This window comes from Haplochromis burtoni, unplaced genomic scaffold (assembly GCF_018398535.1).
Source record: "Haplochromis burtoni strain Fernald_Lab_line unplaced genomic scaffold, NCSU_Asbu1 Contig_154, whole genome shotgun sequence".
In the NCBI taxonomy this organism is placed as follows: Eukaryota; Metazoa; Chordata; class Actinopteri; order Cichliformes; family Cichlidae; genus Haplochromis; species Haplochromis burtoni.
Window position 1 is genome coordinate 1048016 of NW_024582515.1, and position 25811 is coordinate 1073826.

Genomic DNA, 25811 nt, shown 5'->3' on the forward strand with positions numbered 1-25811 from the left:
TAAGAGAGACGTCTTTCTTTCGTTCTTTGTAGAAATACTGATTCAGACACGTTCCTCCTGTTGGTCCACAGAAGAATTTGTTAAAGGGAGGTGCCGAATTGAAATCGAGATAAAAATTCTGGCAGGAATTCTTTGCAATTAAGACCTCAGTGGAATGAAATGCCTTCTGCCATTAGGGCCTGTTTCCTAAGCTCCCGCTTGTGTAATCTCTGACATTAAGTTCTCCTGTTTCATCAAATGACATTGTTATTAAACTGAACAAGTTGGTAACCTTCTGTTTCGATGTTCCCCCAAAGGACATGCTGGCATTTCTGTACCTGGAGGGGCCATACACCAGAGGCGTCTTCAGGCGTTCAGCTGGAGCAAAAGCCTGCCGGGAGCTCCGAGACAGGCTGGACAGTGGGAGCGAGGACGCGGAGATCACACACCAGTCTGTGTTCGTCATCGCTGCTGTCCTCAAGGTAACCACACACACACAGCTCTTCCCCCGTCTCTCTTTCTTGTTTGAAACTGAAAACAGGCACGACTGATGTTGGTCCAAAGTCACCTTAGTCCAGACAGGATAATCTGTCTCTGCATAGCCAGGCAGGCGGCCAGTCACACACACAAGGTGCAGCATTGTTCAGGATCCAGGCCAAACGGCTGTCATACAGTCGGGCATCCAGGGAGTAACTCGGGCCTTCTTCTTCTTCATTTATTTATTTTTTTTAGAGATGGTCCAACTCCCTTTTTAAATTTTGTTTCACTTGTTTTCCACATAGAGTGCAAGGATTGTCAGCCTCCTGTGATATAAAGGGGTGACTGTAGCCCTTTAATTTGCAAGAGGAAGTCATTTACTAGTCTACCGGTTCAATCCCTGGCTGCTCCAGTCTGCATGCTAAAGTATCCTTGAGGAAGATATATCACTGTCAGCAATCATCACAACTCCTACCTGTTGTGCCAGTAGCCTAACTTTAATTTCACAAGTAAAAATGCACTAACATAATTGGATTTGTTCAGTGATTATTATACGACCACCAAGCTAGGATCGAAAGAACCACAACCACAGATGAAGCCATAAAAAAGTGAGAGCAGCAAAAATCCCTTTGACAGTTGTTTCCAGTCTATAATGCCTGTCTGTCAGTATAAGGCATTCTTCAGCTTCACTTATAAACGTTTTGCATACAGGACTTCCTGCGAAATATCCCAGGCAGCATGCTGTGCGTGGACCTGTATGACCAGTGGATGGAAGCGATGGAAGGAGGAGAGGAGAGGATACCAGCTGTCCAGAGGTAAGAGATCTCTCTTGAAATCCTAAAACATGCGATATCTAAGGCCGTGATCGTCCTGCTAGTCAGTGTCTGACAAGAAGATGCAAATCCTACGCGCATTTTACATAAGTCAGCAACACAGGACAGGAAAGATTGAATAAATGGCTGTTCTGGTGGCCTGTGGTAGAGCAACACCTTAGACGCTGTTGGTTTTTTCCTTTAATTACCTACAGTTTATGTTTAGAATGAGAACTAAAAACAGAGAGCAGGGATGTGTGTATTTCCAGTAGCAACAAACAAAATTCCTTCTGCTTAGGAGAAAAAGCAACAGTGGAAATTCTCGTCCGGGCAGAAACAAGCAGCCGTACTGAAAGGAAGAAGCAGGGACCGAGGATGTTTTTCGTAATGTGTTTGATCTCATCTCCTCCCCTCATTTCCTGCCCCACTCCCATTAGGCTCCTCCACCTCCTTCCCAGTGACAATCTGCTTCTGCTGCGACACGTGATCGCGGTACTCCACTGCATACAGGGCAGTGCCGACGACAACCAGATGAACGCCTTCAACCTGTCTGTCTGCATTGCTCCCAGCATGCTCTGGTCTCCGGCGCCAAGCACCCCTGAGATGGAAGGGGAGGCCACTAAAAAGGTGAGACGGGACAGGCCTATGGACACTTTAGAGCAGGGGTAGGCAACTCCAGGCCTCGAGGGCTGGTGTCCTGCAGGTTTTAGATCTCACCCTGGGTCAACACACCTGAATCAAATGATAAGTTCATTACCAGGCCTCTGGAGAACTTCAGGACATGTTGAGGAGGTAATTTAACCATTTAAATCAGCTGTGTTGGATCAAAGACATCTAAAACCTGCAGAACACCGGCACTCGAGGCCTGGAGTTGCCTACCCCTGCTTTAGAGACTTATCCAAATATAAAATCTTTAACTTGGTTGGTTGAATTTAGTACAATAATGTGACATGTTGGGGGAAAACGCTTATCCAGCCTTCTTGCTGAGAGTTGAGGGAGATGTTTGTTGGAGTAATATGAGTCTCAGTGTAACAGCGGAGCAGTTTGCCTGCTCGGGGCCAAGAAATACTTCTGCACAGAACCTCTGGAAAAACCACAAATTTCTACACTTTGGTTTTTGTACATGCAAAATAAACGAGACACAGCACGAAACTTAAAGACTTTCAGAGGTGCTAATAGGAGGATTAGGTTACACAGAGCAAGGAGACCTACTTCCTTTGTTTCCCATCTACATACTACCCTGAGATCTGCTGCCTGCAGCTAAATTTTCTTAATGTATAGAGATTAGAGTAGTATCGTTGTTATCATCCCGCTCGCAAGAAAATGCGTTTCTCAAAAAGCCAAAGTGCTCTGATCTGCTTCCACAGGCAGTTTGCAGAGTGCGAGGAATTTAACATTTGGAGGGAAAAAACAGAAGCAAACTCCTCGTGACCAAGCAGAGACCTGAATTTGACTGACAGTTAAGTTACAGAGGCTTCACTGACACAGGTGTATACGTACACTAAGTGCTCACATGCATACTTCACGTCAGGCCGAGAGCCATTTGTCTGCAGACTGAAGGCTTTCCCCGTGGACGTGACTGCCCACCTCAGATCAGGAGCTGACCCACTGCCACACAGCAGTCACGCACACGCAAACCCCCGTCCCACAGACGCGCACTGTCAGTCTCATTCACATGTGATCTTTGACAGTTACTCATAAGCCTCTTACATTCCGCTAAGCTTCAAATCCCCGAGTTTAGAACAAGACTCGGCAAGTTTAGCTTCTCGTATAGAGAAACATATGCACAGCATCTAGTTTGGTGAGTGTCACCGGGGTTAATTCTCGTTAATTGTAAAGAAAAACAAGAACAAAAACAGGAAATTTAATTTACCTCTCGAACTACTTTGTGACAATGTTGGAGTAGAGTCTGCATGAATATCACTGCAGTTTCTCTGTATTTTTGTGTATATAAAGTGAAGTCTGCAGTGAAGCAACCGTATGCCAGCCATTCTGGCCTGGAATGGCTTAATTCTACAGCCAGAGCCCACATAGGAAGGCCCCTCGCCCACCAGAGCCCATCATATAGTCACTGAAACCCTAAGCATACAAAGTCTGCTGATTTGTGGTCTGTTTGGAAAGTTACAGTTATTTAGTTACACATAATCTCACTGGGTGGCTGTTTTGCTTATCTTTTCCAATCTGTGTGTGTATGTGTGTGCGTGTGTGTGTGTGTGTGTGCGTGCGTGCGTGTGCATGTGTGCGTGCGTGTTTGTCTAGAAGTGGTTGAGGTTCATTTGAGAAAACACGCAAAGAATTTCCTACAGAATCTGAGGACTGGGATGTTTTTGTGGAAAATTGTGTCACTGAAACACCCTCTTCCTCTAAGCTCTGTCCGCCGCCGCACACACACACACACACACACACACACACACACACATCACACAACACTCACATATGTGCTCTGGCAAAAAATACCCTCAATCACCCACAAATACTTAAATATCAAGCTTCACAAATACTCCCCTGATAACACTTTCCCTCTCGCACACCGCATATTTTGTGTGTTTCGTCTCGAGCACAAGGCGGCTATTTTCTGGGGGGGGGGGGGACAAATTTTCAGCATTCCCACCTTGCAGTCAAAGACAGGGGCCAATTTAAAACTTTTTGGGGGGGGATCGTGGATGTGTATTGGCCGGTTTTCAACCTTTTCCGAGGACACGTCTGTGCTCACTGTTGGCCATTTCAGTTTAGCCTTCGTGTCCCTCCTGCTTTCATGAAGCATATAATTTAAAGGTTTTTGGCTGAACATATCCCTTAAAGAGCATCTGAGGTAAATGCAGTTTGCGTCTAACTTTAAATGGAGACAGGAAGAGATAAATCATTTAGAAGTAAGTTGTTTTTCCTCAGGCTTGGCTCTGGAGAATGCAACTTTTGCTTTTCTTCTGCTTTGTTTTGCTTTTCTATATTATAGTAAAATCACAGAAAAGTGATACCCAGCTCAGAATGCTGCACGGATGGTTTTCCAGCGTGCACAGTTGCAGCATTTTTACGCACATACACGCCCAAATACTGGAAGATTTCTTCCAAATCTTGCAGTACTATTGTATACTCTGACAGTAGGAATCTGCAGTTCATGCAACAGATACATATTTTGTGAATGATGCATAGAGTTCGTATTTCCTAGTTTTCTGAATGGTTGAGAGAGTTAAAGATGGCATCTCACTGAGGTGAACAAGAGGTTCTGAATGGGTTGCTGATGGATGAATAAGTGAAAGTCTCCTGGATGCCCACAGGCTCCTTTTGTTCAGTGCTTTGCATCACGTAGCAGTGCTCACTCTCACTGGGTGACAGTGAGGAATGCTGAGTGTCGCCACAGTGGATGGATGCACAGATTTGATTCTGGGTAGATTTTTACACCTTCCTGATGCTAGCCTCCTATTTACGCTGCTGGTTTATATCAGCTAATTATTTGCTTCATTCGAAACACGCGTGTTGCCAACAGGGAAGTTGCCCTCTGGTTGACATACTATGCAAAGTCAACACCCATAACACGGTTGGAGGATCTTTCTCACCTGTTTTCTGTAATATTTAAATTTTATTAATGCCATTATCCATAGATAGATCTATAGATCCAGTATCTAACGAGAACAAAAAGAAGGAATCCAAGGTCTAGGTGTTTTATCATGGCCATATGGCACCAATTCCTCCTTTCCAAAGAAACCTAGGTTGTCAGTGTTGGGTTATTTAAAAAGTCTTGATCAGATATGTTATATCCAAAATATTGGAGGCGGATCAACTTTAAATACCCGTCTAATGTTAGCTCTGTTTGAAAATCAACAATTACCTTTCTGTTGCCTCCCATGCAGATGTAAAAAGTCAGTGTCAGGGGAGAGATTTGCAACAAGATCTATGTAAATCATTGCCAAGGTCTGGCAGGGACTTGTTTTGTTTTTGGTGGTTGGAACTGCGGCAGGTCCTGTATATTGATCGCAAGTTCCCAAAACTCGTACCCTGTTCACACATGTTTAGTTGTCTTCTTTAAAAACCTGACCCGAGTTTGCTGGAAGAGCAATTTACCCTCCAGGACTTTGCGGCAGCAAACTGTGAGCAACTGCAATATGACTCCTTTTATAGAAAATAGAAATAAAAAAACTAGTTCAACGAGTCATAAATAACCACATCATCCAGTTTTAAATGATGTTTCATTTGTAAACAGACGGATTTGGGACATAATTCAGATTGACTGGGTGCTGTTGATCACGAACGCCACCGTTTGATTGATAGCGTGCATGTATGACCTCGACTAAAGTTGTTTGTGATGATGATTGGCTTCCTGAACACTTCAAAGAAACAGTTGTGGAGTTCATTGCGTTACATAACTCTGAATGTACAGCTCATCATCCATCATCTGCTAGCTTAAATGTAAATAAATAAACTGTGAGTGGTAGTTTAAAAAGTGGATTTTTTTCAAGCTTTATTAAAACGCTGGGTTTAGAGGAAAGAAAACCATGTTAAATGACTTTTTAGCACAGCCTGATTACTCCTTGTTTGGACAGACGACGGTTTTTTGGCGCATACGGACACCGTGCAGACACAGACCAGACAACATCTGGCCCACAAACAAACAAATGAGTGTTTACCGGCGCAGTATTTCCATAGTGTCACAGGCTTATTTATGTACACATCAGGCAGATTTCAGTGGAAATTTCCCAGTGGCCCCGGCGTTTGCCAACTATTTGTGTCACAGGACGTCATGTGTGTAAATTTTGTCTGTTTAGTTTTAAAGGCAGCGGTTTCTGCCAAGTAGTGTGATTTGTTTGAGGATGGATTCCAACTGGGCTGATAAAACTCATAAAGCACAGACAGCGTTACAGTGTTTGAAAACATCAACTGAATGTGCTTAAATTAGTCGTTCAGCGGCGAACGATTGGTATTTGGATCCCTTTCAAAGATTTTTGCCCCTTTGTGACATTTGTGGCCGTGGTTTTTCTGCGAAAAGTCGTGATTGGCTTTAAGTTAAAAAAAAACACAAAAGCACACAAAATGGGGAAAAAACTACACCTACATTGTATTCGGTATCAAAGCCAACTGATGATGTCATAGCCAGTATTATCAGGACATTTTCCAGGGCTGGTAAGAAGGAATGGACGGAGGAGAGGGAGTCGATGTTTTCCCGTTCACTGTGGAGGTTGACATCAACGCAAGCAAATGAAAAGAAATGTTGATAATATGGAAAAAAAAATGTTAAAAAGAGCTTTTGACAGCTGTTTGAAAACAGTGCCACAAAGTTATTTGGGTCACTATATCATAGAGCAGTGATATCACAAGTCAGTAGCTACAATATTAACAACCACACACAAGTTTAAGCGCTCTGCTTCTCAGACGTTGTTCTGAGCACCTGCGTGACCCGTTTCCTGCTTTTCTGTCAAGTCAAAGTCAAATTTATTTATATAGCACATTTAAAACAAAAACCGTTGACCAAGGTGCTGTACAATTAAGATAATTAAAAGAAATAAAAACATAGGGAGACACGATAAGAGTTAAGAAAAAGAATCATAAAATTAGAAGATTTGAGTAAGAAATAAGATAAAAGTAATACAAACTCATTCTGATTTAAAAGCCAAGGAATAAAAGTGTCTTTTCAGATGGGTTTTAAAAGTGTCCAGTTTTGTTGAGGTCCTGGTGTGAAGGGGCAGTTTGTTCCACAGTTTCGAATCAGTTACAGCAAAGGCCGGATCTCCCCTGTGCTTTAATCTGGACCTCGGGACAGCCAGGAGCAATTGATCCGCAGACCTCAGCGATCTTGCAGGAGTGTAGCAATTTAAAAGATCAGAAATGTATCAGGGTGCTGTGAAAATCTACACTTTTAAATGCTATTGGATAAATAGAAAGGTGTGAGATCTAAAAATACTTACATGTCTGCAGAATGTGCATCAAGTACAAGTATCAAGTTAAAAATATGACACAGGCCGTTCACACGACCATGGCTGCACAAAACTCCGGTTTTTAGTCTTATTAAAAATGGATTGTGTCAGTAATTTCAAATGAAATCAGCAGTTGGTACCTACACACCGCCTGGGATGTGGTGGCAGCAGGCAGACCTCTCTCTGCTCCGATTTGCCTCTACATCGCTTTTATTGGACCACTGACTTAGACATAAATGTCTTTGTGCCCCAGGATGGAAAACACAAGCTGTCGGCTGGTGCAACCTAGTCACAACGCCACGTTTTGTGTTTCACGTTGCAGTTTGTGAGTCCGATCGGTATTGCACAGACACATAACAGTAAACTTTCTGTGTTGCCAAATTATGGCTGAACTGGCTGCTTCCGTGAGGTCCAGCTTCAGCAAATGAATCTGTAAACACAAACACCTCTTAATCTATAAGAGTGAAAACTAATCGTTTGCCACCGAAGCAGAGCAAAGTGAAGATGTTGGTGACAACATGAAATAATCAGGCGCTGTTTGTTCCTGCAGGTTTGTGAGCTTGTTCGCTTCCTAATAGAGAACTGCAGCACCCTCCTGGGGGACGTCACATCACTCTTCAGAACCTTCAGCCAGAAGAGCAGCAGCAGCGACCATGGATCTGGTAAGAACTGAGATTTAGGCCAGACAATAAAGAAAGGACAGAATATCAGTAGGAATTTAATTTAAAAACAGTTAATTAGGATGTACAGGCTTTTTCTTATCATTTTATGATTTTGTGATCCAGTTTAGTTGTATAAGCTTGTAGGAAAAAACTGTTAAGAATGGCTGAGACAGTGACAAAAAAGCCAAGAGGTATAGAAAATACTGCTCTCTAATAAAGTGCTTAGTATTGAGGCTTGATTCCTACATTGTTAAAGAGTCTGATCCCATAAAAAAAACAAACAGGCTGCAACTGATTACAGATTACAGATTTTGCAATTTGGGTTTCTTTTGCTTTCAGTTTTCTGACTTAATAAATGCAAACTGAAACCGCACAGCCAGAGCTATTACAGGGAGAGGTGTGGCATTAAAAAATCTTGAATTGAGTCTACTTCATTGACGCATAAGATGGTAAAATTCCACAATACTCTGCATGCTCGCCCCTGCCATCAACTGAAACTGAAAAAGCCACTAATGTTGTTGCACATGTAGTTGTATAACCTGCTGGTAAAAAAAGAAAGAAAAGCCTGTTAAACCTTATTTTGGGGGCAAAACCACCAAACATTTTAAGCGTTACTATCTAAGATTTAACTGGTTATTCTGAAAATGTATTTTAACCCAAAATAAATGCCTGGAGTTGATGACTCTCTTGTGGCAAAGCTTTGTTCTAGGAGGGTTTTAGCACAGCTAGTCCTGTGAAAAAACATAACAAAAGAAAAACAGATGCACATGGAGACGATGTTCTTGTGTCAAATTTGTTCTAAAGGTCAAGTGTGTGTGTTTTGTGTGTGTGGGATAAAGGATCCTTTATTTATTATCTGAAAAAGTACTGATAAAGCCTCACTGTGTTGCATCAAGGTGGTTTGGGACTGACTAGCTTGCTCTGTGTGGGTGCAACTGAATTGCCCAGGAGCTTTAAGTCATGTTGAGTGGGGTCAACAAATTGACCTGCAGTAATTTCAATGATTGCCAGGATCACATGATTAAGATAGCACTGAATATCCTCATTCATGCTGTTAGCTCTTCCTCATGCTGTAAGTAACCACCGGGGGTCAAAGAGCACATAGCAGAGATATGCTTTGTCCTCTGTTCTCCTCATGTGCACCAGTGAACTGTGACTTTGTTCATTCAGCTCAGGAAATGCTCTCAGTTAATTGAATCTTTTTTTTTGTCCTCTAGCAATGGCAACCAATCAGTTAAAGCGACTCTTTACAGTGAAAAATGGCACTGTTGCTAATTGCTAATAAAGTGAACCATGTTTTCTCCTTTTCTTCCCAGATGTGTCGTCCTTCCAGATGAACGACTCGTCTTACGACAGTCTGGAGAACGAGCTGAACGATGATCCCGAGTCTCCCTTCCAGGAACAGCTTCCGCTTCGCGACAAAGACAAGCCGGACAGCTGCAGCCGTGACTCTGTCATCACGCTCAGTGATGGCGACCCCGAACCTGACCCCGATTCTAACCTTTTGCTGCAGCTCCCGCCTCTGGCCAGACCCAGTAGGTTCAGTCCCGTGGTTCGACAGCCTCGCGTACGCCACGCCAACGGCTCGTCGCAGGGTCCTAGGAGACTGAGGAGGAGCTCAGAACCGGCCTTAGCCCTGGCTAGCATGCCGAGTTCAAGCATGGTGTTGGCTCATGCTGATAACCGCCACCCGTCAGTGAGGAAGGCGAGCTACGATGCTGCCATGGAGGGGGAAGCAGATGTGGATGAGGTTTTTCTTGAACAGGGGCTGAACGGGCTGCAGCTGAAAGAGGAGGGAGAGGATGGCTGTGAGAAGAGAGGAGTCAAAATCCAGAACAGCGGGCGGAGGAAGACGAAGCATGCCCCTCCACCACCACTGCGACTGGATGCCAGTTGTTCCAGTCTGTCTTCACCGGCAACCTCACCAACCGGCTCCTCCCTCAGCTCCTTAGACTCTGCTTTCTCACAGTACTCCACTGACTACGCCACAAATGTGCCACTTCCGTTAAATGAACCCCTTCCTCTCTCCCCCCTTTTTCCTGGACGCCCACAGCAGTCCTCAAGGAGCTCTCCCCCTCAGAGAGAAGCGCTGGCTCATTGGCCACAAGCCACCCAACCCCCTCGAACCTGCCAAAGTGCTTCCCACTCTCATGGCCTCCACCCTAACACGTGGCTTAAAAGGGACCGGTGCCTGACGCTAAGGCAGCCCGATAGTGGACACACTGAGGAGGACCTGCCCATGGTTAACGGGAAATCCTTCTCAACCACTAACTGCTTCTCTGTCAGTGCCCAGGAGGCCATGGTGACAAATCAAAACTGCAGACATAGGTCAAGCAGCCCTCCATCTTACCAGCAGGCTCTGCTGCAGCTGCAGCGCAGCCACTCTCCTTTTTACGGTGTGACAGAGAAGCCTCTGACAGTCAAAGATCTGAGACAGCTCCATGACCAGACCTCTCCTAACAAACTCAAACCAAACCCAGGAGCTGAGATCGCACAGAGGCTGGCTGAAGGTGGCTGCGTGCAGCCCCCAAAAGGTGTTTTCTTTGGACAGAGTGCCACCACTCTGGTGCTCCAAAGACAAAAGTCCCACTCTCTAACTCCTGCCATGGACATCCACAGAGGGAGGAAGACCCTTCCTCGCCGAGCATCTGAGCCTGCTAAGGTCAATGTGAACTCTAACCGCGGCCCCAGCCTTATCTTAGACAGACTTCCTGCTTCTAAAGCCCGGCCCCAAGACGGCAGAGCGTCAGATAACCACGCCAAGCCGCGCCTCTGCTTGTCGCCCTCTGCCACCAGGGCTGTAAGGGACTACTTTTCCTCACAAGGTCAAGAGGATGTGGACGCCTGCCTGCAGAGGAGTCATGAGGTCGCGCTAGCAATTGTGCAGGGTAAGAAGGAGTGGCAGAACAGGCGGTGCAGTGACCCGCGGCTGGAGGACTTTGAGCAACTTTTTTTTGCAGAAGAATCGTATGTGTAAAAAGGAACTTTGGAAAGACAAACTGTACAGGGGAGACTGACTTTCATGTGATATTGTAACTTGTACACAACTGTCTTTTTATTGTATTATTTTTCATATACTCCTTTAACCTGTTGCTGACTACTGTAATGGTACATCAGCGGTTTAAGATTTTTATGAGGTACAGATGCAGCGTCAGTGTAGCGTCTCGAACACCAAAAATCTGGTTTCTCTGGACAAAATGTTTCTCTCACCGCGTCCTTGTGCACCTTCCAGATCTATGGTTGTTTCTTTTTCAGCATGTGATGAAAGTCTGAAGAGCTTGTCAGCAGTAAGAAAAAGAAACGACAAAGAAATCCTTTTTTTTCATGTTCGGGAAGCTTGCAAAATGTTTAGAAAGCAAGCAGAACATCCATTACAGCTGATGGGAAACGAAGGCCGTGACAGTACAAACAGTAACATTAAAAACTTGAGCAACATTCGTGCCGCTCGTGACCGATCGCAACCATGAAGTGAACTAATTCTTTTCCAGTGACTGAAGTGTTTGTCTGAGTCAGTGAGTCGGTGGGGGCAGTTTTTGTGTTCGTATAAGCATCCTGCAGACACACAGCACAGCGTCGTCCTCAGTAAGTCTGGTTAATATCTCTGACCTGGAAGGAGAAGATATCTGTGTGTGTGTGTGTGTGTGTGTGTGTGTGTGTGTGTGTGTGTGTGTGTGTGTGTGTGTGTGTGTGTAAAAGAAAGCATTGCTGATTGTCAGCGTGTCCTGAGCCAAAAGAAAATCAGTGCCGCTGAAAGAGAAATCGCATTTAGTTTTGCTTTCAAAGCACTTAATTATCGTCATCAGGACCCTTTGGGTATCGCAAGGAGACACCTTGTTGAGCAAGTGCATGTTGAGTTGGATGTACCAGTTTGTGTGTTTTGTCCATACATGTATGATCTTTTTGTTCCAGCGCTGCAGTGTTGACTCCATAGTGACACTTAACAGTAAATGGCCTTATTCCACTGTCTATTACCGTGATGAAAAGTATGTAAATACATACCCACAGATAATGTTAGCTATTGTTAGTTTGCACCAGTAATAAACAGTGTTATCTCTTACATAGCTTCTTCACAGGACCACACACACAGAAGTAAGGCCATTGTCATGTGCTGCCATTTCAAATGATCTCATAGAGTACTTTGTCCTGTATTATTATTAATATTATTATCTCCTTTACAGAACTGTGTTCAGCCTGTATAGTTCTCCATATTTATGATGCAGATATATATATATGTATAAATCTCTATATGAATATATTATCTTGTTGTTTCGTATGTGGTGTGAGGTGTGAGGAAATCAAATGTGTATTTTTGTACATGCCAATTCTGCTGCTGCTGTCTTTATAGAAAGAGTGTTTGCTACCAAATGCACCCTTTGTATATTGTGTACATCTGAATTCCAGCAGGAATTCACAAGAACCAAAATATAATTAATTTCAATAAATGTTGCTCTCGTGAAACTACTTTGCCAGTCAAATGTGAAATTTGTTCACAGGGGTGGTTTCGCGTGACAGTTTTGTGGCTATCACCAGGGTGGGATATAGGATGAGGATCATCATTAACATTTATTGCAAACAAATGAACAGCGTGTGGACACACTCCACCCTTTGATGGCTCTGCTCGGAAACCGAGGCCAGTGTGCTGTAAGGTACACCTTGCTGTAATGGGTTGGATTCACTTTTGCCTTCACAACATCCTTAATTGTTTGTATAGCTTTAACAAGCTGCTTGGAAACATCCCCCAGAGATTTTGGTACATCACACAATTACTGAAGATTTGTCTGCTGCACCGCCGTGATCTCCTGATCTGGTGACAGTGGAGGCATTTAAGTGCAGTGAACTCCAAGTAAACTAGTTTGGGTCAGGCTCAGATCATCACAATCACCAGCCTGAACTGTTAATACAAGGCAGGATGGATCCATGCTTTCATGCTGTTCCTGCCAAATTCTGACACTATCATCCTTATGTTGCAACAGAAATCAAGACTCATCAGACCAGGCAACATTTATTTTCCAACCTTCTGTTGTTGCTGCACACATCTCTCGGCTGACTGTAGATCAAGAGGTACAGCAGATCGGTTGGAAGTTTAACAGTTTGATCCCTGGCTGCGGCACACTGCATGCAAGACTTCTTGTGCAAAATACTGAACCCCAAGTTGCTCTCTAATGCATCAAGTGTTAGAGAGAAAGCTCTTAGAAAAAGCATAGAAAAACATGCTAGCAGGGATCTGTGTGAATGGGTGAATCAGCCCATTTACCACAGCTGAACAGGTGTGTCTAATAAAGTGGCAGGTGAGTGTAAGCAATCCAGAACTGCACCAGAATTTAAAATGTCTTCAAATTTCCTGGAATCCAGCTTGGTAGTCATTACTAATCTTACTACAACACAGGCGAGCATTAAAAAAAGTGTAAGTGTAAATATCCAAATATAAACTAAGGACTGTAAAATATGTCTCTGTCCTGAGACCTAGTGGAACTGAAATCTGATTAATAAATTCCAAAATATGACAAAAGTGATGTTTAAAAACACTGGTCTATAAAGAGCTCATTACAGCTACATTTAAAGCTAAAAAAAAATAACACTTCTATCCATATTTTAATAAGTCAGCTTGTAAAGGAGGTCAGCTAATCAGAGCGCTACTCAAAAGTACAGCTTAACAAAGCAAGAACATAAGAAAACAATCTGGCCTAATGAGTACGGTTGAATAGTCCAAAAAAATTACCTCATATCGTGTTTAGCATTTAGTTTAAAAAGGTACAATTCCCTAAAGCCAACACTTATTCCAGCTGACCCAGAGTCTAAACTGATTCATGATTCTTCATGCATGACAACACCTTGACAAGAAACGGATCGTAAGGCAGCGTAATGTTCACAGGCTGTTTTCAAAAATCAAAACATATCAGTGTGCTGTGGCACGAAGTGGAAAGCACATGTTTTATTAACGTTTCCACGATCTCCACCACTTTATCAGTTTTGGTGACAAAAGTTTTGCTGGGGCATATTTACTGATCTTCAGAAGGTGAATCACTATGAATTATGGGATGGCAGTATCTTTGTTTCCTTGCTAAAGTATGGTGTGATGTATCCTGTGCTAAAGACGGTTTAACAAATCAGTGAAAAAGTAGTGAAAACCAAATGCACTCCTCATCATTTAGAATAAAGTGTTGTGTGACGAAATGTGTTGAAACAAATTACCAAACAAGCTGCGCATGTGCTGTGAAACTCTCATGACTGCAGCAAAAAGGAAATTAAATCTGGCAACGGTGCGGGAGAGGGAGAAACTTTAGACCTGCACGCCTGATTAATGTGAGCGCAGAGAGTGGATGAATATCACCAAACGTGTTTCGAGTGTGTGGTTGTGGATACGGCCATCACAGCAACCGTGACGTCACCTACTGGTTAGTGAAGTCCCTTTGTGAAGGCTGGAGCTGAGCGACTTTGCGGGGGGTGATTCTGACTGAGGAACTAAAGAACACTGCACGCTCAAGGTCGACGTCTTTTGACTTGCTGGAGGTTTTCATTAGAGTTCAAACTCATTACGAGCATCTTAAAACCAAAGATAAAGGGAACAAGTGTCCATGTTTCCATTCCTCTATTGGGTTTTCTCTTACATGTTTTCCAAGTTTTGATCTTTTCCCTTATCACTCCATGAGTTTTTCTTCTCCTTGGACATCTCTGAATCGGTTTGATAACTTGAAATTAAGTTTTTTTTATGAACAATCCCTAGCTACATTATTATATAATCAAGGCTCACAAATCATGGTGGGATTCTTACAAAAAATCCCCAGTATGATTCCTACACAGCGGCAGAGGAAGAATTAAGTGGGGCTTTGTGATGGTTTCTCTAACCCTTGTTTATGAGTTTTTGTAAAAACCTTCAACACCGGCAGCCACGGTTGACTCATATATTTACAAGAAAACTTTGTAAGACGTCAACACCAAAAGAAATATAGACAGAATCATCAAAACCTTTCACATCTGTACACTTATGGGCCACATGTTTTCCACTAATGCATGATGTGGAGATATACAGGCACAAGCTGATGTTGCTAGGGAGACAGGTTGCACAGCAGGTTGGGAGAATAAGTCAAAACACAGCTTTGTCGGACAAACAGAGAGGTTCAGCTCAGTGTTAGAGGAACTACAGGCAAAAACGGGTTTTCTTACTATGAGTTCTTCAAGAACTCATGAGTGGCTGATCTCTCTCAGCAGTATCTGACAACCAGCAGGCACCCTAACACCTGCTGGCCTCCTGATTTTTGCAAACTTCTGTTATGGGGGTAACAGAGCAAAATAGAGGAACATGTTCAGAGCAGCAAAATCTTCTAAAGATATAATAAATCAAGTTGTTTGATGCTGTGCAAAAGTCTTGAGCGACCCCTCACTGTCTTTATATGTCAGTAGAAAAATGAGAAATGGGTGCATTTATAGCATTTATTGAAATATGTGCAAACACACATTGAAATGACATTTAGAGCTTTTTTTGGGATGTTGGCTGCCTTTTGTTCTGTTTGATCCCGATGATCCCACACTGCTTCAGTAATGTTGAGGTCCAATGTGGAATTCATTGTGTGTTTTTCTATCCAGGTATGCTTTTACTGCACTGGCGTTGTGTCTGGGATCATTGTCGCACTGAAAGTGAAGCCTTTACCAACCAGATGCTTCCAGCTTTTATTGCACGGATCAAAATCTGACAGCAATTTTCTGTGTTTATAATTCAAACTGATCCAGTAGTATTTGAAATTGCCTTTGTTCTTGTTTTTTCCTGCTGCTGCTTCGTATTTTTATGCAATGCTGTTGTTCTCTATAATGGATCGGTCCACAAACTTTTAAGGGCAAGAATGCAGGTATTCTTGAGGTTCGTACTCTATTTTAGGTCTCTTGCTGGTTTTACAGGTGCAGTTTGCGCTTCCAGACCTTAAGTTGCTCCCGTAGCAACAGAAAGATTTGCTTTTATTTTCAGAAGGATGATAAAGGTTGTTTAACAGCCGCTTGGCTTCTCCATGAGATTCCTCAGCCAACGCCGAACTCGATGCACAGTGAGGTCACACTTGATCCCAGTCATGAATTTCAGACAAATCAGCAATCAGTATGCTTTCCCTCCCTTTGCTATACTGTTGACCCACTCTGAAAAGCATGCAACTCCCTGGGCAGTAACCCTGGTGTTATTCCCACATATTGTTTTTCTGACACACATTCTCCAGTTTTGGTGAAGCAGTAACGCTGCAGCAGGCGTGAGTGAACTCCCATTCGCTAAGACCCGCTAGACCCTGAATGTGATGTTGATTAGTTTTCTAAAGGCAAAATACAGGATCACAACACAACTGCACTAACACAGCAATACAACTGTAGAAACCTTCACAATGTTTTATAGAAGCTGCTGTAAAGAACCAAGCATGTCATGGCATTGTTTCTCCCTAGCTGAAAATCATAAAATAAGATTGTGTGATGGTTTATGGGGCTAGGTAGATGTACACAAGCACAGGAAAACATTTTTGTTTTACATTTGTACATATAAATACAGCAAATTATAGGAGTAGCTTAGAAGAATGTAAGACCTCCGACAAAGCTTAGTTACATAATAGGAGAGAAGATTTATGGGGCTGAAAAAATGTGGTCAAGAGAGCCTGGTAAAAACACCTGGTAAGAAGTCAGTGAGGGAAAAGACTGGATATGTGAAGGCATTTGAGCATATTAATGTGTATTCCCACTGAAATACTGTACGCAAAGCTATTTCTCAAACTTAATATTTCATGCGGTCAGTTTTAATGACATTAGCCATTTTCTACATGTTGCTGTGTGCTCAGCTAGCTAATGAGCTTGATTGTGTCATATTTGACTCAAACTGTATATAAAAAATATACTTGGTCTCCAAAAAACGTAAAGCAAGAGGGAAGATTCAAGGGTTAACTATGATAGGGTTAAAGTTGGAGTTTTCAGTGGCAAGAAGGTGGCTTTCCTTTTACCATTGACAAGAAGTGTGATGCAAAGGTGACAAGTGTTGGTGTGATTATTTGGAAATAGAAGAAATATAAAATCATGTTGGTCTGGAGCTCCAGGCAAAATGTTGCCTCGTGGGGTAAGGACTCAGAGGGCTATGAGAAAGGTGGTGGATTGCTCCAAAACTACACGGATAGAGGTTGTTTGTGATTTGAAGGCAGTTAGGACCACAGTCCCCAAGAACACCATTGGTAACTCACTATTCTATAATGGACTTAAATGTTGCAGTGCCCAAAAGGTCCCAGTGCTCAAGAAGGCACATGTACAAGCCTGTCTTAAGTTTACCATCTACCTGGGAGAAAGGGCTTGACCTTCCATTGTTGGAGGAAAAGAAATGCTGAGTATGACCCAAGGAACACCATCCCCACAGTCAACCACACAGGTGGAAACATTAAACTTTGGGCTGTTTATCTGCTAAGGGTAGACACTTGTTATTAATCTCTGTCTTTCTTCCACAGCATGTCTTTTATCCTGTTTTCCTTCTCTCAGCCCAACCGGTCGCAGCAGATGGCCCCGCCCCTCCCTGAGCCTGGTTCTGCCGGAGGTTTCTTCCTGTTAAAAGGGAGTTTTTCCTTCACACTGTCGCCAAAGTGCTTGCTCATAGGGGTCATATGATTGTTCGTTTTTTTTTTCTCTGTGTGTATCCGGTTGTTCAGTCTGACGTCACTAGCCGTGTCTAGACCTAAACTCCGCTGCAGCTCCATATATCAAACGATCACTATGGCATTACTGAGAGTTGAAAAACTGTCTAAAGTCTTTCATCTTTAATAAAATGATCAGCGTTTTGCTCTACCAGGTGTAACAATTGAGTTTAACATCCAGGCATCCATGAAAACGGAATTTATGACATTTAACGGAGTTAGAAGTTAGCAGGGAGTTAGCTCTGTTATCACTTCCAGCATAAATGAAGACAGAAAACTAAACAGCAGTGACGTTTGTAGGGTTACTGAAGTTGGGCTAGCTGGTATATAATGATGTGCTACGTGACCGCTAGCGACACAGCTATGTTAGCATAATATAAACAAGATAACTTTTTTTTCCACTCATAAAAGTTAACGTGAGTGTTCTCAGTGGTCAGAAACAAATGTAATCGCATGGCAGGATGCTGTAAAAGGACCAAACTTCAGCCAGGAGAACAACTGAGATAATCCATCCATAATACGAGGTTAGTCATTCATATACTGCTGCATGGGCTGGGCTGTAGTTACATCCTAAGGTTTTAAAAACTGAGCAACAGTGATCACTGACTGTTTTAGGAGCTTTTTGAGATCTAATAGAAGAAATTACATAACATTAAACATGTTAACAACACAAAAGCCATATTAAACGCAGACTACTTTAGGCCCGGGAGTAGGATTCGTCGTGTCATCACTGAACAACCGGATTACTGTAGGGTCAACCTTAAAATATAAAGCGCCTTGAGGCGACTGTTGTTGTGATTTGGCGCTATATAAATAAAATTGAATTGAATAAGGGTACAGGGCGACTTCACTGCATTGAGGGTCAAATACATACCGTCAAGACTACAGCGGAGCGGTTAAAGAAGAATCACATTAAGGTCATGGAGTGGTCTAGTCAGTCTCCAGACCTCAGTGTTATAGAAAATCTTTGGAAGGAGCTGAAGCTTTGAGTTGCCAAGTGGCATCCAAGAAACCTAAAAGATTTAAATAGTTTCAGTAAAGAGGAGTGGGTCAAAATCCTTCCTAAGATGTGTGCAAACCTGGTGACCAACTGCAACAAATGTCTTACTGCTGTGCTTGCCAACAAAGGTTTCTCAACCAAGTACTAAGTCGTGTTTTGCCTCGAGATCAAATACTCTGTCTCCCAAAACAATGAAAGTACCTTAAGAATAAGACTGTTCATTAAAACTTCAGCAGGGGATCAAAAAAGTGTTTCTTCCATTATAAATGGGATGCATTGCAAAAGGCAAATTATCCTACTGCTTATTAAAAGTGTGATCTGAGTAAACAATTTTGTGATGTGTTTATGCGCTCAGTCCCTAGTTTCATACAGTTTGATACAGTTCGTAAGTAATGGTCCTATCCAGAGTAATAATAAAATAAATCATGGGTGTTATGTTGGATTTGGGGGTTTTATTTGCCATCCGGTCTTTAAGTCTGATGTCGTTAGCAATGTCTGGGCCCAAACTCTGCTGCAGGTCCCTAAGTCACACGATCACCGCGGGATCACTGAGAGTTGAAAAACTGTCTAAATTCTTTCGTCTGTAATAAAATGATCAGTGTGGCTGCTCTACCAGGTGTAACAATTAAGTTAAACATCCAGGCATCCATGAAAACGGAATTTATTAAATTTAACGGAGTCAGAAGTTAGCAGGAAGTTAGCTCGCTAGTTTCCATCTAAATGTAATATACCATGTTCTGACTGAGAGATTTCTGAAACAAATTCAAACGTACAGCTCTGCTATCACTTCCAACATAAATGAAGACAAAGTAAACAGCAGTGACGTTTCTAGGGTTACTGAAGTTTGGCTAGCTGGTATATAACGATGTGCTACGTGATCGCTAGCAACACAGCTACGTTAGCATAATATAAACAGTGAAGCTGGAGAATGAACGCTAATTTTTTCCACTTGATAAAAGTTAACACGAGGGCTCCCAATGGTCAGGGACAAATGCAGTCGCATGGCAGGGTGGCAGGCTGTAAACGGACCAAACTTCGGCCAGGAGAACAACTGAGATAATCCATCCAGAATACGAGGTTAGTCATTCATATACTGCTGCATGGGCTGGGCTGTAGTTACATCTAAGGTCTTAAAAACTGAGCTTTAAAATGATTAGCAGTAATAAAAACCGAGTGAAAAACAGTCACTGACTGTTTTTAGGGGCTTTTTGAGATTAAATAGAATAAGATACAAAGCATTAAAACATGTTAAAAACACAACAGCCTTATTAAACGCAGGGTAGTTTGGGCCCGGAAGCAGGATTCATCACGTCATCACTTAAAGACCGGATTGACAATTTGCTACTGTATGCTGAGTCAGCACTACCTTGCATGTCACTTCAATTTAAAACAAACCAACCAACAAACAAACAAGCAAACAAAAAGCAAAATTATGACCTTTAATTCAGAAGACCTAAATAAAATGGTCGAAGTCCCCCCTTGGCTGTGTGTGTTTTATATACACCCGTAGTCAAGCCCAAATGTGAATTAAAGAGCTAAAACATCTGTGATATTTGATTCTTGACATGCCACCCCCTCATTGTTGTGAGGCACCTCGGATGAAAAGCTCCATCATTAAATGGCTAAAAATGACCCTGCATCATTTTACCTTTCATCTACAAAGAGTTACGTCTCTATTGCTGTCCTGTCTACAGCTCCCTTTAAACAAGTCATCCTCATCCTCCCCGTCTCTTCTATTATTCTCAAGGAAGCACACATGTCCACTTATTGATAACTAACACTTTTTTCATATCCACAAACAACAAATAGTAAATCTGTTATTTGTCTGTGATATGCAGAAACCTCAGTACAACTCCAGTGCTGTTTTCCACATGCTGGGCTATGCATTTGTGTATTCCTGTACCCTTTATGTGGGTGCCAGGGGAGGTGGGTGGGAAGGCACATGAGTCTGACCTTTGCTGGCATTAAAAGAAACAGATTAAGCCCAACTTTCATCTGCCTCTTTGTTATCCACACCAACGCTCCCATCCGTGTTCCCCCATGAAATCAATAAAAAATGCTTTGAAGGCCTTTTTTTAAACTGCTGTTGGAGGGGAAACCCCAGAATATTCTTTGGGAACCACTCTGTAAGGTGATCTTACTGTACATCATACAAGTAGCCTTCCACAGAAATGCTAAAGTTCTTCTTCACGTATAGTTAGCTGCAGTTGTAGTCCATATGGAGTACAGAGCGTGACCCTAATATATAACATAGAGCAGTTATCTAAGTGCTTAGATAGTGCTTAGATATCCATGTCCCCCTCTCTCTATAGATAACTGATAACTGATATTTATCAGGAGAGAGAGGGAAAACTTGAGAATAGCCCTCTTTCTACATGCAGCATTTAAAATAAGCAAAGTTATTCAAAAATACTACAGTATACACTGTAACCTATAGCCTTCATGTGGTGTGCCTGGGGGATTCCCAAGTGAGTTTTTGAGAGAGCACCCAGAACCTTAGCACACATTAAAAACTCAGTATTCAGATAAACTACTTGGTCAGTCCCAAATTTCAGTATTTTGCCGTCTGGATAACTTTGCTCCCAGCAGAACATAGTGGTCAAACCTGGGCCAGCCTGGCACCAGTTACATCAACATGTAGGGGTAGCCTAAGAAAAATAGCGGTCTGGTGGTTTGCATGAACAGGGTGGCCTGGTATGGACTCAAAATTCCCAGCCTTAATTATTGTTTTTGTCTGCCCCTGTGTTTAAACCTGAAGCTTTCATTGTACATGCGTGGAAGCATGGTATGGTTAGTGAAGGAAACGTTTTGAAATGAAAAATTAGCATGACATTATTATTTATTTATTCTTTTTTTTTTTTTTTTTTGCATCTTCTAGCGCACCTTAAGGAGAAATCATTTATTTAGTTTTTCAACCTCAGTCAAAACAAATGTGAAATAAAGCAATTGTTCAAAATAAAACAACATTATAAAGCCAGAAAACCACATTAAAGGTTAAGTCACTGTCATTATCAGCAGCTATCATGACTTAACTATTTCAGAACACCAGCACAGCTGATGGGAAGCCTAACAACCAAAGGTGGCATCACAAAACTTTTCCAGAGGACAGCTGATTTCTCCTTTTAGTAATAAGCTCGCCAGCTTTGTTTTGCAGTTTCTATTTTTAACTTTTAACTGATCCTTCAACTCTTTGTTTTGGCTGGCAGCGAACACTGAAACATGAAACATGAGAGGGGGAGAAAAAGGGCAGGTGAGGTGGGGGTGCTGCGATGACCTATGAGTAAAACTGAGCACATCAAGAACCACTGATTTCTCCTACCAAACATCAAGGTCTTAAAAGCACATTGTCCTCCCCTCTTCAACACCGACACCCCATGTTCCTCTCTGATGACTGACACACACGTGACTGATGTTTGTTGGCTGGTCAGTGCTACTCCTGTTGAAGGTATAAAGTGTGTTTTTATGGATTCACCTCAGGTATCAACCATCTTGCTTCTTTGACCCTCTCTCTGTTTTGGCCTTCCTGTAGCAGACTTCAGTGACCTATTTTAAAGATGCTGCATGATTTAACAAATGCCTTACGGTTGGGTCAATGATTTGTTGGGCACATTGTTTAGAGGTTTGCCTTTTGGACACCACCACAGTAGATTTTAAACAATCTACTGTGCAGTCTTTCAGCATTAATTCAATTTTAATTAAAAGGAAATTCAACACCTTGAATCTACTTCAGATGTCTGCATCATTTTTATAACATAACAAGGAAATGCTTTATCTCATGGCATCAGTCCAGTTACTTTTGAGTTTCTAAAAGTTGGGGACTGTCTATCAAAATGTCTTTGATTCCTAAACGGTTATTCCAAAAACCGTTTAGGAATACATTTGGGCATTTATTTTCATTCATATTGTTCATCTTCTCTCCTTTTTCTTCTTCATCTTCCTCTCTTATAATTGCTACTTCATACGGAGCAACAAATTCAGGTAATGTATAGAGATACAGTGTTTTGTTTTGTTTTTTGGCTTGGGAAATCTTTTTGTAGCCTAAGCCTGCTTTAAATTTCTCAATAACTTTATCCCTGACCTGTCTGGTGTGTTCTTTGGACTTCATGGTGTTGTTGCTCCCAATATTCTCTTAGACAACCTCTGAGGCCATCACAGAGCAGCTGTATTTGTACTGACATTAGATTACACACAGGTGCACTCTATTTAGTCATTAGCACTCATCAGGCAATGTCTATGGGCAACTGACTGCACTCAGACCAAAGGGGCTGAATAATTACGCACGCCCCACTTTGCAGTTATTTATTTGAAAAAAAAAATGTTTGGAATCATGAATGATTTTCGTTCCACTTCTCACTTTGTGTTGGTCTTTCACGTGGAAATCCAATAAAATTGATTCATGTTTGTGGCTGTAATGTGACAAAATGTGGAAAAGTTCAAGGGGGCCGAGTACTTTTGCAAACCACTGTACCTTTGTTCGACACCTAAGTGCTTTCTAACCAACATTCACACTATGATGGATGCATCAGACCTCCTGAGCTACAGCAACCCAAGATACAGTCAGGTATACATATGTGTGCATAGGTGTTTGTGTGGACCAAGCATCCCCATAGAGAACTTGGCTGTCAGGTGAGATGCAGATGAAGTGTGTATGTGTTTTATATGTCTTTACCTGCCCGCTATATTCATAACTTACAACCCCCTTACATAACCCTTCTTGTTTACTGCACCCAGGACTTTTCACAGACTGTAAAATGTCCAAAATATGAATGTGTTTCAGGCTACTTCCCAAGAAGTGACTCAGAGCTGGCTTTAAGGTGACATAAAACACCTTCTGAACCCCTTTTGGAGATCACCAGCTCTATTGAAAGAGTATTTTTGTACAGGTAATTGAGTTTGAGAACCTCTAACATCACCCACAGTCATATCTGTTGAGTTCTGACCAAAAGAATAAGTTTACAGATATAAAGGTGAGGCTCTTTGTACTGCAAAATACTGTAGAAACAACCAGGATAAGTACTTACATCCCAACTATACGGAAAGGGGAACAAATGTTCAAGTTAGTAGAGCTGAAAAACATAATTTATAATAGTAGACGGCATATATGTAGGGATAGTAAGATGGATATTTAAGGCGAATATTCAGAAACTGTCTCTGTGCACAAAATCAAAGCAACTAAAAGCAACCAGTTTGAGCCTAGTAAACATCATTCTTTGCACAACAAGTAATTCCAACATGAATTTGGAGACTTTAATGTCTTGTTTCAACATGACATCACTCCTGTGTATAAAGCCAGATCCTCAAATAAAAGTTTTCCCAGTTCTGTGTGGATGAACCTGACTGGTTGGCCCTCAGCTTTAGGCAGAACTCAAACCTCATCACTCAACGTCTGTGTTAGACCTCACCAACTCTTTCTGAAATAAATGATGGCTGATGAACAAGTTCAGCACCTGGGGGAATGCTGCTTGGATGTCACCATATGTGATCACATTTTTCCAGGTTGTAAAATTGGTAATTTCCAAATCTAAAAAAGCCGAGCATAGAATTTCTCAAATAAGTTCAATGTGAGCTCTTATTTCCGGATTCACCCTGGTGTCTAGATGATGACTTCACTGTTTCTTCTCCTTCTCTGCATCCAAAAACATTTCCAATTGTATAAAAGATAACAGAAGAAAGTGCACACACAGCTGAAAAAAATCACAAGTACTGTCCATATCAGGGCATGCTGTGACTCCTTCATGCTACATTTTGCTGGCATGGTTTGGATCTACTTGAGGCAGTGGGTCACTCCAAATCAGCACTAATTCTGAGATTTTTGTTTGTTTTTATTCTAGGACGTGTTATACAGTGACTCGCGTTTTTTAATCAGGGCCAAAGCCCCAGCCAACACTTATCTCCAGTCTTAAATTTGACCTTTACCCTGCACCCAGTAGGAGTATCCTTTGTGAACTTTGCTTCACTTTTCATTATTCCTCCCATGAGTATCACATCCAGGAAAGTTTGTCATATTCTTGCCTGTTTTTCGCAATCAGGAAAAAATCAGGGATGCTGTCGCTGCCTAAATGTTGCTTCTGGTAGAGTGTAAATGCCTAAGCTGTGTAACACACTAAACGGGTTCAGTTCAGGCTCACATTACATTCATAACTGAAAAGAAAGCACAGTACACACCCCCACCCCAGTCAAAATAACCAGCATTTGTAGTAACCAGTATAGATGACATCATGGTTGCATAACAGTAGTCAGCACAAAGGGGAAGTTGGTTGTGTAACCATAAATGTTTGTCAGTCCTGCAGCGAATGCAAATATGCTGGTTTATTTCAATGGGATTTGCCCAACACCTAAAAGCTGCTGCGCCTGTTCAAATATCACCGTCACTCCTGTTTGTGGCCAATATGCTGAAAGAATGATTTTCTCTGCGCTTGGTCAACAGCAAATTGGTCTCAATCCCAAGTCGTTGCTCAATAATAATCGGGACCCTGGGTGTTGTAGAAACTGCTCTTTTAATGTGTGCTTATCACTGTAAATCAGGGCTGTCTAATTTTCTATCGTGGGCCACATACAGGCCGGACCAGTTTAATTCACTTTGTCGCAACCCACTAAACAGCAAAAAAATCTTATCTGGCACATCACACACAAAAACAATTAACCACCAGATAGTTAGTGTCAGTAGAAAACAAGTATTTATTTTACAGTTAAGGCAAACCAACCAATTACAGGACAAAAATAAACAACCACAGGGAAGCTTTAAGCTTCAGGGTCTCAAAATGTTTTTCAAAAGTGGTTTCATGAAAATCTGTATAACGGTTTTAACTGTGGACAAAACCTCCTGCATCCTCAAACACACTTTATAAGATGAGTCCCAAAGTGATGGAGCGCGAGAACAACTCTAACTACGTTTTATCATAGTGAGTATAAAAGAGAACTATTCCACACATCCTTTGTTTTAAGGTCACATTCATGAAGTAAAGAACTCAGGAAATTATCAACAGTGGACCGAACCACTGCAAGGCCTACAAGGGGGGAGTCCATTTACAAACCTTTGCTCTTTTAACCAGTATGAAAAGCAGTGCATGTTATTATTGTATTAGCATCCTCTCTCTTATCCAAATAACTTTGTTACCTTTCCACATAACTGAATGATTTAACCTAATCAAATGGAGACAGAAAAGTTAACTAAAGCACATTTTAAAAAACAAACAAACTTAAACTGACACTGAAAAAATGGTAAAAATCAAAATCTCCTTCCCAGTGTGTCAGAGGGGAGAGGGAATACCGATATCTGATTTGTTTTTGTAGTTCTTCAGTATTTTTAATGGCAAAACAAAGGACTACAATTTAGT

General features: G+C 42.0%; 1 protein-coding gene across 1 annotated transcript in view; it reads left to right on the forward strand.

The window, feature by feature from the left end:
* arhgap20 (Rho GTPase activating protein 20) overlaps nt 1-12298 on the forward strand; it is a 31534-nt gene extending 19236 nt beyond the window's left edge. Inside the window, exons 11-15 of the mRNA XM_005932544.2 lie at nt 297-461; nt 1168-1271; nt 1706-1895; nt 7725-7836; nt 9153-12298. Coding sequence (XP_005932606.1) covers nt 297-461; nt 1168-1271; nt 1706-1895; nt 7725-7836; nt 9153-10813 — 2232 coding nt within the window. The 3' untranslated portion in view covers nt 10814-12298. The remainder of the gene's footprint in view (nt 1-296; nt 462-1167; nt 1272-1705; nt 1896-7724; nt 7837-9152) is intronic.
* Nucleotides 12299-25811: the final 13513 nt, after the last annotated feature.